The 13,198-nt window shown below is 40.2% G+C and overlaps 1 protein-coding gene across 1 annotated transcript; it reads right to left on the reverse strand.

The window, feature by feature from the left end:
• Window positions 1–925: 925 nt before the first annotated feature.
• Window positions 926–12,143, reverse strand: LOC118947605 (zinc finger protein 239-like). Its single transcript, XM_036972534.1, has 4 exons — window positions 12,134–12,143; window positions 11,300–11,482; window positions 10,479–10,532; window positions 926–2,324 (listed from the first exon to the last, which is right to left on the reverse strand). Exons 1-4 carry the CDS (start codon window positions 12,141–12,143, stop codon window positions 1,585–1,587), a joined length of 987 nt encoding a protein of 328 aa, XP_036828429.1. The 3' UTR covers window positions 926–1,584.
• Between the last annotated feature and the right edge of the window lie 1,055 nt (window positions 12,144–13,198).

Raw genomic sequence — 13,198 nt, forward strand, 5'->3', positions numbered from 1 at the left:
TTTCCCTACAATTTATTTATTTTTCAATGCCAACAGACAATTTGTGTCATGTATTGTCATGTTGTGTCTTTCTGTCCTTTCCTTTCACCCCGTCTCCCTCTGCTGGTCGTATTAGGTTACCTTTTCTCCCCCGCTTTCCCCCAGCTGTTCCTTGTCTCCTCTTGACTACCTCGTCACCCCTTCTCCCACCTGTTCCCCTTTTCCCTCTGATTAGTCCCCTATATCTCTCTCTGTTTTTGTTCCTGTCCTTGTCGGATTCATGTTTGTTGTGTTTCATGCCTGAGCCAGACTATCGTCATGTTTGCTGTAACCTTGTCCTGTCCTGTCGGAATCTGCCGGTCTATCTGAGCCTACCTATGTTTGGTTATTAAAGAAGCTCTGTTTAAGTTAGTTCGCTTTTGGGTCCTCATTCACTCACCGTAACAATTTGTTAGTTCGTTTGACATGGTGGGTTCTTTTTGTGTCAGTAAAAATGTATAAGCGAGAAATGGCTGTGGAAACTCCTTTATGCGCAAATATTTATATAATAACCATCATATCTTAGTTAACTTGGAGTCACGTGATGATATGTTGTGTGGTCCTCCCACTACGACTTGGGAACCCATGCAGTTTATTAGGCTACAGATGAAATAAGTTATGAACTTCACAGGGTGGTGAAAGTGCACGTGATGAGCTTGGGGTGGCAGGGTAGCCTAGTGGTTAGAGCGTTGGACTAGTAACCGAAAGGTTGCAAGTTCATATCCCCGAGCTGACAAGGTACAAATCTGTCGTTCTGCAGTTAACCCCCTGTTCCTAGGCCGTCATTGAAAATGTGAATTTGTTCTTAACTGACCTTAAATAAAAATGCTCCTTTCCAATACATTTTGAGGGTTCTGGTGACATGATGCTTGGTTGCCATTTGACAAATAAAATAATAATCTCATCATTCGGGTAACAACGTTTATTCAACCAGTCGGAGGCTTGTAAAATGCCTGTTGTTATGGTGACATATTTGAAGGTCTTATTCTGATTATCAATGGTGCTGGAGGAATGACACACTCAGATAAACACACAATGTCAGACTTTAAAAAAGGACCATTTAAACACATGGAATCTGATCTACTCTGTATTCAAACTGACAGACTCCATATTCAGTTTTATTTTCTAATAAAAACATACAAATATATGTTTGAGTATACTTTGTACAATTCAATTTCATAAACAATTAAACACAGTCAATAAAATAAGACAATGGGAGCACTGTGTATGTTCTCTGATGAATTTTAAGTCAATGTGATGTGAAATATCAGTTTACACAGTAGGATAAGTTATTTTTCTCTGTGTGGATCCTCACGTGCCTTATAAGTGACATTTGTAAGGCTTCTCCCATGGGTGTATTTAGATCATGATATTTCATGTTTCCTATCAAGCTAAAACTCATTCCACACCAGGCGCAAAGGAAAGGCTTCTCCCCTGTGTGTATTCTCTCATGTCTTTTCAGGCCCCCTAAATGGTTAAAACATATTCCACACAGGGCGCAATGGAAAGGCTTCTCCCCTGTGTGTATTCTCTCATGTCTTTTCAGGCTCCCTAAATGGTTAAAACTCATTCCACACAGGGCGCAATGGAAAGACTTTGGTGTGTGTCCACATGTCTTTTCAGGCTTCCTAACCTGGTAAACCTAGATCCACACTGAGAGCAGTGGTAAGGCTTATCCCCTGTGTGTATTTGCTCATGAGCTTTCATGTTTCCTAACATGCTAAAACTCTTTCCACACTGGGCGCAATGGTATGGCTTCTCCCCAGTGTGTATTCGCAGATGAGACTGCAGGTTTCCTAACATGCGAAAACTCTTTCCACAATGGGTGCAATGGTATGGCTTCTCCCCTGTGTGTAATCGTGCATGAGATTGCAGGTTTCCTAACGAGCCAAAACTCTTTCCACACTGGGCACAACGGTATGGCTTCTCCCCTGTGTGTATTCGCTCATGAGTTATTAGGCCTCCTAACCTGTTAAAACTCTTTCCACAATGGGAGCAGTGGTAAGGCTTCTCCCCTGTGTGTATTCGGCCATGAACTTTCAGGCTTCCTTGCTGTCTAAAACCCTTTCCACAATGGGAGCAGTGGTAAGGTTTCTCCCCTGTGTGTATTCGGCCATGAGCTTTCAGGCTTCCTTGCTGTCTAAAACACTTTCCACACTGGGAGCAGTGGTAAGGCTTTTCCCCTGTGTGACTCTTCTCATGTCTTTTCAGGCTTCCTAACTTGGCAAAACTCTTTCCAATCTGGGAGCAGAGGTGTCGTCTTGCTGGTTTGGACGTCTCTGGTTCCTCCAAGTTTGGTTTTCCTCCTGCCAAAGACAGTGTTTATTTAAAGAGAGAACAGAATTAAATCTCCACATGATAAAACTGCCTTGCAGTTTAATCCAGTTTAATCCAAATCAGATCCCTCAATAACCTGAGGTCAGTTTTCAAACATTTCATCATTTAAAACAATCTTGGTGTGATTTTAAAACAAATGTTGTAGAGCTTCCTGTTAATATGTTTACCAGGAACTTACTTATTCATATTCTTATTTTTCTTTCTGTTTTACAAGTCAGAACACAAACAACTAAACAGTTCTACGACACAGACATCTCTGGATTCCAATTGAACAGGTGGTTATAAATATATAACCTTCATAGCTGTATGATACAGATTGCGACCTACACACTTCCTTAAACCTAAAATAAGTAATTTTGTCAAAAAACATTTTTTTTTTTTCCATTGGAGACAAAGCACCTCTGTAACATCTCCCCGTTGTCTCAATGGTTTGACACATGATGTTGAAATGGCAATTTTTTTTATTTATATTAGATCATTTTGACTAATCACTAATGGAATGGTATTTTGGGTAAAATAAAAATAATGAAATATTTGGGGCAGACTTTTTAAAAAGGATTATATTTATATTTTTTACCCCCTTTTTTGCCCCAATTTTCGTCAATTGTCTCATCGCTACAACTCCCGTACGGACTCGGGAGAGGCGAATGTCATGCGTCCTCCGAAACACAACCGCAATGCATCTTGACACGATGCACAATTAACCCAGAAGCCAGCCGCACTTATGTGTCGGAGGAAATACCCTACACCTGGCGACCGTTTTAGCGTGCATTAGCCCGGCCCGCCACAGGAGAGCACGATGGGACAAGGACATCCTGACCGGCCAAACCCTCCCCCAACCCGGACGACGCCGGGCCAATTGGCTCTCCCGGTTGTGGCCGGCTGCGACACAGCTGGGTATCAAACCAGAATCTGTCGGCAAACGGTGACTACTTTGAAGATTCACTTAACCCTTTTTTGGCTACTACATGATTTCATATGTGATATTTCATAGCTTTGATGTCTTGTCACAACACAACTGATTGGCTCAAACGCATTAAGAAGGAAAGAAATTCCACAAATTACCAAGGCACATCTGTTAATTGAAATGCATTCCAGGTGACTTCCTCATGAAGCTGGTTGAGAGAAGGCCAAGAGTGTGCAAGGCAAAGGGTGGCTACTTTGAATAATTTGTTTAACACTTTTGGTTACTGTATGATTCCATAAGTGTTATTTCATAGTTTTGATGTCTTCACTACTATTCTACAATGTAGAAAATAGTACAAATAAAGAAAAACCCTGGAATGAGTAGTTGTGTGTCCTAACTTTTGACTGGTAGTGTATATGGTCGATTCCGTGGGAAAGTCAACCTGAACATGTGTAACGGAGGTGAGAACGTGCCGTAAATTCACTTCACAGCTAGCTTGAAACGTCACAGATGGAGCTGTCCACATGGTACCAGCTATTAAATCAAATCACATTTTATTGTTAACATACACATGGTTAGCAGATGTTAATGTGAGTGTAGCGAAATGCTTGTGCTTCTAGTTTCGACCAGTAGTAATAACAGCAGTAATATCTAACAAGTCATCAGTAGTAATAACAGTAATAACAGCAGTAATAACAGTAATAACAGCAGTAATATCAGTAATAACAGCAGTAATATCAGTAATAACAGCAGTAATATCAGTAGTAACAGCAGTAATATCAGTAATAACAGCAGTAATAGCAGTAATAACAGCAGTAATATCAGTAGTAATATCAGTAATAACAGCAGTAATATCAGTAATAACAGCAGTAATATCTAACAAGTCATCTAACAATTTCACAACAACTACCGTTTACACAGTGTAAAGGAATGAATTAGAATATGTACATATAAATATATGGATGGATAAGAATATGTACATATAAATAAATATATGGATGAGCGATGGCCGAACGGCACAGGCAAGATGCATTTTTTATTTATTTAACCAGGCAAGTCAGTTAAGAACAAATTCTTATTTTCAATGACGGCCTGGGAACAGTGGGTTAACTGCCTGTTCAGGGGCAGAACGACAGATTTGTACCTTGTCAGCTCGGGGGTTTGAACTCGCAACCTTCCGGTTACTAGTCCAACGCTCTAACCACGCCACAGGTACAACATGTAATGTCCATAGAACTGGAATCAACAAGATAGCAAGATGCAGTAGCTATTCCCTCTACAGTAGCTATTCCCTCTACAGTATATACATATGAGATGAGTAATGTAGGGTATGTAAACATTATATAAAGTGGCATTGTTTGAAGTGACTAGTGATACATTTATTACATCAACATTTTTTTATTATTAAAGTGACTAGAGATTTGAGTCAGTATGTTGGCAGCAGCCACTCAATGCTAGTGATGGCTGTTTAACAGTCTGATGGCCTTGAGATAGAAGCTGTTTTTCAGTTTCTCTTTTTCAGTCTCTCAGTCCCAGCTTTGATGCACCTGTACTGACCTCGCCTTCTGGATGATAGCGGGGTGAACAGGCAGTGGCTCGGGTACTCTTGTGGGGCCCCAGTGTTGAGGATCAGCGGAGTGGAGATGTTGGTTCCTACCCTCACCACTTGGGGCGTCCCGTCAGAAAGTCCAGGACCCAGTTGCACAGGGCGGGGTCGAGACGCAGGGTCTCAGGCTTAATGACGAGTTTGGAGGGTACTATGGTGTTAAATGCTGAGCTGTAGTCAATTAACAGCATTCTCACATAGGTATTCCTCTTGTCCAGATGGCATAGTGCAGTATGGTGGCGATTGCGTCGTCTGTGGATCTATTGGGGCTTTAAGCAAATTGGAGTGGGTCTAGGGTGTCAGGTAGGGTGGAGGTGATACGATCCTTGACTAGGCTCTCAAAGCACTTCATGATGACGGAAGTGAGTGCTACAGAGCGGTAGTAATTTAGCTCAATTACCTTAGCTTTCTTGGGAACAGGAGCAATGGTGGCCCTCTTGAAGCATGTAGGAACAGCAGACTGGAATAGGGATTGATTGAATATGTCCGTAAACACACCAGCTGGTCTGCGCATGCTCTGAGGACGCGGCTAGGGATGCCGTCTGGGCCGGCAGCCTTGCGAGGGTTAACACGTTTAAATGTTTTACTCACGTTGCCTGCGGTGAAGGAGAGCCCGCAGGTTTTGGTAGCAGGCCTTGTCGGTGGCACTGTATTGTCCTCAAAGCGAACAAAGAAGTTGTTTCGTTTGTCTGGGATCAAGACATCGGGGTCCGCAACGGGGCTGGATTTCTTCCTGTAGTCCGTGATTCACTGTAGACCCTGCCACATAAGTCTTGTGTCTGAGCCGTTGAATTGCGACTCTAATTTGTCTCTAAACTGACGCTTAGCTTGTTTGATTGTGTTGCGGAGGGAATAGCTACACTGTTTGTTTCCGGTGGTTTGCGCTTTCAGTTTTGCGTGAATTCTGCCATCAATCCACGGTTTCTGGTTGGGGAAGGTTTTAATAATCGCCGTGGGTAAAACATCACCAATGCACTTGCTAATAAACTCACTTGCCGAATCAGCATATACATCAATGTTACTGTTTGACGCTATCCGGAACACGTGATCGAAGAATCTTGAAGCGTGGAATCAGATTGGTTGGACCAGCGTTGAACAGACATGAGCACGGGCGTATCCTGTTTTTAGTTTCTGTCTATAGGCTGGGAGCAACAAAATGGAGTCGTGGTCAGATTTGCCGAAAGGAGGATGGGGCTTAGTATGCGTCGTGGAAGTTAGAGTAACAATGATCCAGGATTTTGCCAGCCCAGGTCACGAATTCGATATGCTGTTTTCAGATTAGCCTTGTTAAAATCCTCAGCTACAATAAATGGAGCCTCGGGATGTGGTTTCCAGTTTACATAGAGTCCAATGAAGTTCGTTCAGGGCCGTCGAGGTGTCTGCTTGGTGTCTGCTTGGGGGGATATACATGGCTGTGATTATAATTGAAGAGAATTCTCTTGGTAGATAACGCGATCGGCATTTGATTGTACGGAATTGTAGATCAGGTGAACAAAAGGACTTGACTTCCTGTATGTCGTTATGATGACACCACGTCTCGTTAATCATAAGGCATACACCCCCGCCCTTCTTCTTACCAGAGAGATGTTTGTTACTGTCGGCGCGATGCGTGAAGAAACCAGGTGGTTGTACCGACTCTGATAACGTATCCCGAGTGAGCCATGTTTCCGTGAAACTGAGAATGTTAGCTTGAAAAGTCACAGATGGAGAGATCCAGGGACACTCGAGGAAGCTAAACTGTTAGCACCACACTGACGTCATTTACACATGAACAAATAGTTAGTAATTTCCAAATTAAACCATGTTCTTTAAGGTCTATATAGTATATATATTAAACCATGTTCTTTAAGGTCTATATAGTATATATATATATATATATATATATATTAAACCACGTTCTTTAAGGTCTATATAGTATATATATATATATATATATATATATATATTAAACCATGTTCTTTAAGGTCTATATAATATATATATTAAACCATAATATATATATTAAACCATGTTCTTTAAGGTCTATATAGTATATATATATATATATATTAAACCATGTTCTTTAAGGTCTATATAGTATATATATATATATTAAACCATGTTCTTTAAGGTCTATATAGTATATATATTAAACCATGTTCTTTAAGGTCTATATAGTATATATATTAAACCATGTTCTTTAAGGTCTATATAGTATATATATATATATATATTAAACCATGTTCTTTAAGGTCTATATAGTATATATATATATATTAAACCATGTTCTTTAAGGTCTATATAGTATATATATATATATTAAACCATGTTCTTTAAGGTCTATATAGTATATATATTAAACCATGTTCTGTTAAGGTCTATATAGTATATATATTAAACCATGTTCTTTAAGGTCTATATAGTATATATATATATTAAACCATGTTCTGTTAAGGTCTATATAGTATATATATATTAAACCATGTTCTTTAAGGTCTATATAATATATATATTAAACCATAATATATATATTAAACCATGTTCTTTAAGGTCTATATAGTATATATATATATATATATTAAACCACGTTCTTTAAGGTCTATATAATATATATATATATATATATATATATATATATATATATTAAACCATGTTCTTTAAGGTCTATATAGTATATATATTAAACCATGTTCTTTAAGGTCTGTATAGTATATATATATTAAACCATGTTCTTTAAGGTCTATATAGTATATATATTAAACCATGTTCTTTAAGGTCTATATATATATATATATATGAAACCATGTTCTTTAAGGTCTATATAGTATATATATATAGTATATATATTAAACCATGTTCTTTAAGGTCTATATAGTATATATATATATATATATATGAAACCATGTTCTTTAAGGTCTATAGTATATATATATATGAAACCATGTTCTTTAAGGTCTATATGTTGGAGTTCAGGCTTCATTTCACCTGTTAAAATAGGAAATGGAATACATTTGATCCACTACAGAGACGAAGAACAAGTCTCACAAAAATTGCTTATCATTTAATCATATTTCATAGCTTTAAGAAAAGGTTTAGAGAGCTTGTTTTAAATACATATTTGCCATCTTTAACAAGTTCTGTAGATCGGACGTTAATGAAGCAATACAGACCACATTGAAGTGTCTGGAGTTTAGTTCTAGAGTCTTGTAAAGATATGGGGGGGGGGTTGACTGAGACAGGCAATGTAACATCCATCATGTTTTTAGGAACAGTTTATGTAAAACATGCACCTCTAGAGCTAACTTTCATCAAGGTTTAATATGGTCTATTGGTTTCTCTCTAGAGCTAACTTTCATCAAGGTTTTATATGGTCTATTGGTTTCTCTCTAGAGCTAACTTTCATCAAGGTTTTATATGGTCTATTGGTTTCTCTCTAAAGCTAACTTTCATCAAGGTTTTATATGGTCTATTGGTTTCTCTCTAAAGCTAACTTTCATCAAGGTTTTATATGGTCTATTGGTTTCTCTCTAAAGCTAACTATCATCAAGGTTTAATATGGTCTATTGGTTTCTCTCTAAAGCTACCTTTCATCAAGGTTTTATATGGTCAATTGGTTTCTCTCTAAAGCTAACAGTCTAGCTTCATGTCAACTAACAGAACTCTGCTAGTTGTCATGGTAACAGATACCAGTGGGAAGATCTATTTAAAAAAAAAAAAACGTATTTATTTCACTATTATTTAACCAGGTAGGCAAGTTGAGAACACCTTTATTTAACCAGGTAGGCAAGTTGAGAACACCTTTATTTAACCAGGTAGGCAAGTTGAGAACAAGTTCTCATTTACAACTGCGACCTGGCCAAGGTAAAGCAGTGCAGTGACACATACAACAACAGAGTTACACATGGAGTAAAACAAACATAAGGTCAATAATACAGTAGAAACAAGTCTATATACGATGTGAGCAAATGAGGTGAGATAAGGGAGGTAAAGGCAAAAAAAGGCCATGGTGGCGAAGTAAATACAATATAGCAAGTAAAACACTGGAATGGTAGATTTGCAATGGAAGAATGTGCAAAGTAGAAATAAAAATAATGGGGTGCAAAGGAGCAAAATAAATAAATATACAATAGGGGGAGAGGTAGTTGTTTGGGCTAAATTATAGATGGGCTATGTACAGGTGCAGTAATCTGTGAGCTGCTCTGACAGCTGGTGCTTAAAGCTAGTGAGGGAGATAAGTGTTTCCAGTTTTAGAGATTTATGTAGTTCGTTCCAGTCATTGGCAGCAGAGAACTGGAAGGAGAGGCGGCCAAAGGAAGAATTGGTTTTGGGGGTGACCATAGAGATATACCTGCTGGATCGCGTGCTACAGGTGGGTGCTGCTATGGTAACAAGCGAGCTGAGATAAGGGGAGACTTTACCTAGCAGGGTCTTATAGATGACCTGGAGCCAGTGGGTTTGGCGACGAGTATGAAGCGAGGGCCAGCCAATGAGAGCGTACAGGTTGCAGTGATGGGTAGTATATGGGGCTTTGGTGACAAACCGGATGGCACTGTGATAGACTGCATCGAATTTATTGAGTAGGGTATTGGAGGCTATTTGTAAATGACATCGCCGAAGTCGAGGATCGGTAGGATGGTCAGTTTTACAAGGGTATGTTTGGCAGCATGAGTGAAGGATGATTTGTTACGAAATAGAAAGCCAATTCTAGATGTAACTTTGGATTGGCAATGTTTGATATGAGTCTAGAATGAGAATTCACAGCCTACCCAGACACCTAGGTATTTGTAGTTGTCCACGTATTCTAAGTCAGAGCCGTCCAGAGTAGTGATGTTGGACAGGCGGGCAGGTGCAGGCAGCGATCGTTTGAAGAGCATGCATTTAGTTTTACTTGTATTTAAGAGCAATTGGAGGCCACGGAAAGAGAGTTGTATGGCATTGAAGCTCGTCTGGAGGGTTGTTAACACAGTGTCCAAAGAAGGGCAGAAGTATACAGAATGGTGTCGTCTGCGTAGAGGTGGATCAGAGACTCACCAGCAGCAAGAGCGACATCATTGATGTATACAGAGAAGAGAGTCGGACCAAGAATTGAACCTTGTGGCACCCCCATAGAGACTGCCAGAGGCCCGGACAACAGACCCTCCGATTTGACACACTGAACTCTATCAGAGAAGTAGTTGGTGAACCAGGCGAGGCAATCATTTGAGAAACCAAGGCTATCGAGTCTGCAGATGAGGATGTGGTGATTGACAGAGTCGAAAGCCTTGGCCAGGTCAATGAATACGGCTGCACAGTATTGTTTCTTATCGATGGCGGTTAAGATATCGTTTAGGACCTTGAGCGTGGCTGATGTGCACCCATGACCAGCTCTGAAACCAGATTGCATAGCGGAAAAGGTATAGTGGGATTCGAAATAGTCGGCAATCCGTTTGTTGACTTGGCTTTCAAAGACCCTAGAAAGGCAGGGTAGGATAGATATAGGTCTGTAGCAGTTTGGGTCAAGAGTGTCCCCCCCTTTGAAGAGGGGGATGACCGCAGCTGCTTTCCAATCTTTGGGAATCTCAGACGACACGAAAGAGAGGTTGAACAGGCTAGTAATCATTTTATTTGTTGAAACTGAACTACAGCACTTACTTTGATGTGTCAAATCTGATCCTTTCTTCTCTTCTCCTCCTCTCACAGTTCCACCCAGCCCCGTTGTTTTCCTGCAGTCCACCAGCAGCACAGACAACCTCTTCATACCCAGCAGTAAGGTGCTACCAGGAGAGGCACGATACAGGGACTCCGGGAGGGAGGAGGGGGGCAGGCTAGCGTTGTCCTGGTAACCATAAAGAGGGGACACAGACACATATCATTATGGATGCTGATGTAACTGTTGTCATAAACTGCTTTACAGAAACCCAGACCCAGATAGAGCAAGCTGTATGCTAGACCAGACCAAGCTGTACCATCTGGTGTTCTGATCTGGAGAGACTCTTCTCTTCCTCGTCAGCATCAGGCTCCCCAGAGGATCCATAACAGTCATGTCTCTCTCCTGTGTGAATGAGAACATCAAACAGATGGTAAACTTATGATCTTCTATTGCAATCACAGAGTCTTACAAGAGGCATGAATATGTCTAAAAAGGGCCTAAAATGGCCACTTTCATCTTGATTTTATAAAATATTGTTTACGGGTTCATTTTCTGTTTGATATTTTAAGTAAAAATGATGCACCAGTATTGAATTTTAAAATCCTGTTATATTAGATAAAGTGCACTTTAATATAGACCACGTGGAGAATTCAATACATCTAATTACAAGTTCCCAGAATATATGTACCAATGGCAGATCGACCCTTAAACAATTCCAACAGTACTGAACAACAGTGTTGAACTTCAGTAGAATGCCCCTTTAAAACACCACATTAGTTCAACAACGGCATAGTTTGTGTCCCGTTATTAAGACAGTACTCACTGGTGGTAATCAGTTCTTCAGTCTCCTCCTCCTCCTTTTTCACTCCCAAGACGTCTTCCTCTTTAATTGAGATAGCCTCCTCATCCTCTTCTTTCAATACATTCTCATCTTCCTCCTTTATGATTCTGAAAGCTTCTACCTCTTCCACTCTGACAACCTCTTTCCCATCATCCTCTTCTTTCACTGTGATAGCCTCCTCTTCCTCTCTTTTCATTCTGAAAGCTTATTTCTCTAATTTCACCAGTTTCTTTCTCCGTCTTGCTTAGTGAGTTTATGCTCCGGGAGATTAGCCTAATGCTGTATCAATGTTGCTAATTTCGCAAATTACGTTGAAATGAGCTAGTAGATAGGTAAACAGAATTATGTTCAAAACACGAAGAGTAATATACACAAAATTGGTCTAAAACGCTTCAATGATTCTGTTTCGTTTGCTAGCACACCACCGCGTTAGTTAAATCAATAGCCTTTTGTCGCTGTTGAAGAGGCTTCATATCCGTCCACTACATCATACGTCACGCAAGCAGCATCACCTGAAAAACTAACTTCGCCATCTGCTGACTGGAGTGGGTAACGCAGACTGGAATCTCCATTACTATGTTTATTCTGGCAAACAATGTCATAAGAAGTCATAAAAAAAAAAAAACAGATGTTATGTTTTCTCTTACTTCTTACAGCCAATACTTTCCTCCAGGATTGACCTGCCCATTAGGTAGGATTAGGTGACAGGTTGAAGAGGGTGGCATATTCAGAGCTAAATGGACCAAGGCTCATCACTAACAACACATAATAACACCTCACATAATGCTGCTCAAATACAATGAACACTTCTCTCACCCAGTGGCATATGGGCTATTGAGGTGAGTGTTGCTGTTGCCACATGAAGCAGTGCCCGCTTTGTTTAAGGACAGATATGAGATGGACAGACAGGACTCTACCTTTGTAGAGCACATGCCCCTTTGCTCTTACAGTCTCTGAAGTGCCCTTTTGGGTGGTGGTATAATTTGTATTATTTTTTGGTCATAGTTATTCTTAACCCACTGCCTGCAAGTCCTTGTTAAATTCACCTCAGTGATTTGTATTTTATTTAACTTTCTGAAGAGGAAACAGCCAGGAAATGCCCCTGTCTGAGTGCATTTATCTACCACTATGTGTAGCTGTTAGCAATGATGCTAATGATCCACTATGTGTAGCTGTTAGCGATGATGCTAATGATCCACTATGTGTAGCTGTTAGCGATGATGCTAATGATCCACTATGTGTAGCTATTAGCGATGATGCTAATGATCCACTATGTGTAGCTATTAGCTATGATGCTAATGATCCACTATGTGTAGCTATTAGCGATGATGCTAATGATCCACTATGTGTAGCTGTTAGCGATGATGCTAATGATCCACTAGTGTAGTTATTAGTAATGATGCTAATGATCCACAAATGACAACCATCTTCTGGTTGATGGAAAAGATTCCCCAAAACCTGGCAGAATGATAGCATTAATCCAGTTGTGATTTGTACAGAAAACTCTTCAATCACATGTGTGCTACAGAGACACCACTAACCAAGCAAGGCTCTTGTGTGCTACAGAGACACGTGTCACTAACCAAGCAAGGCTCTTGCTGGTGCTACAGAGACACCACTAACCAAGCAAGGCTATGGTGGTGCTACAGAGACACCACTAACCAAGCAAGGCTCTTGTGTGCTACAGAGACACCACTAATCAAGCAAGGCTCTTGCTGGTGCTACAGAGACACCACTAACCAAGCAAGGCTCTTGCTGGTGCCACTTGAATTAAACGGTTTCTACATCCCAAAATACAATGTTCAGATTTTCCTCAGACTTCAAAAAGGGTCTCCTGATGTGGTTCCAGTATTGTTGTGGACTTAGAGTTGGATATAGTCA

This window comes from Oncorhynchus mykiss, unplaced genomic scaffold (assembly GCF_013265735.2).
Source record: "Oncorhynchus mykiss isolate Arlee unplaced genomic scaffold, USDA_OmykA_1.1 un_scaffold_173, whole genome shotgun sequence".
Classification (NCBI taxonomy): domain Eukaryota; kingdom Metazoa; phylum Chordata; class Actinopteri; order Salmoniformes; family Salmonidae; genus Oncorhynchus; species Oncorhynchus mykiss.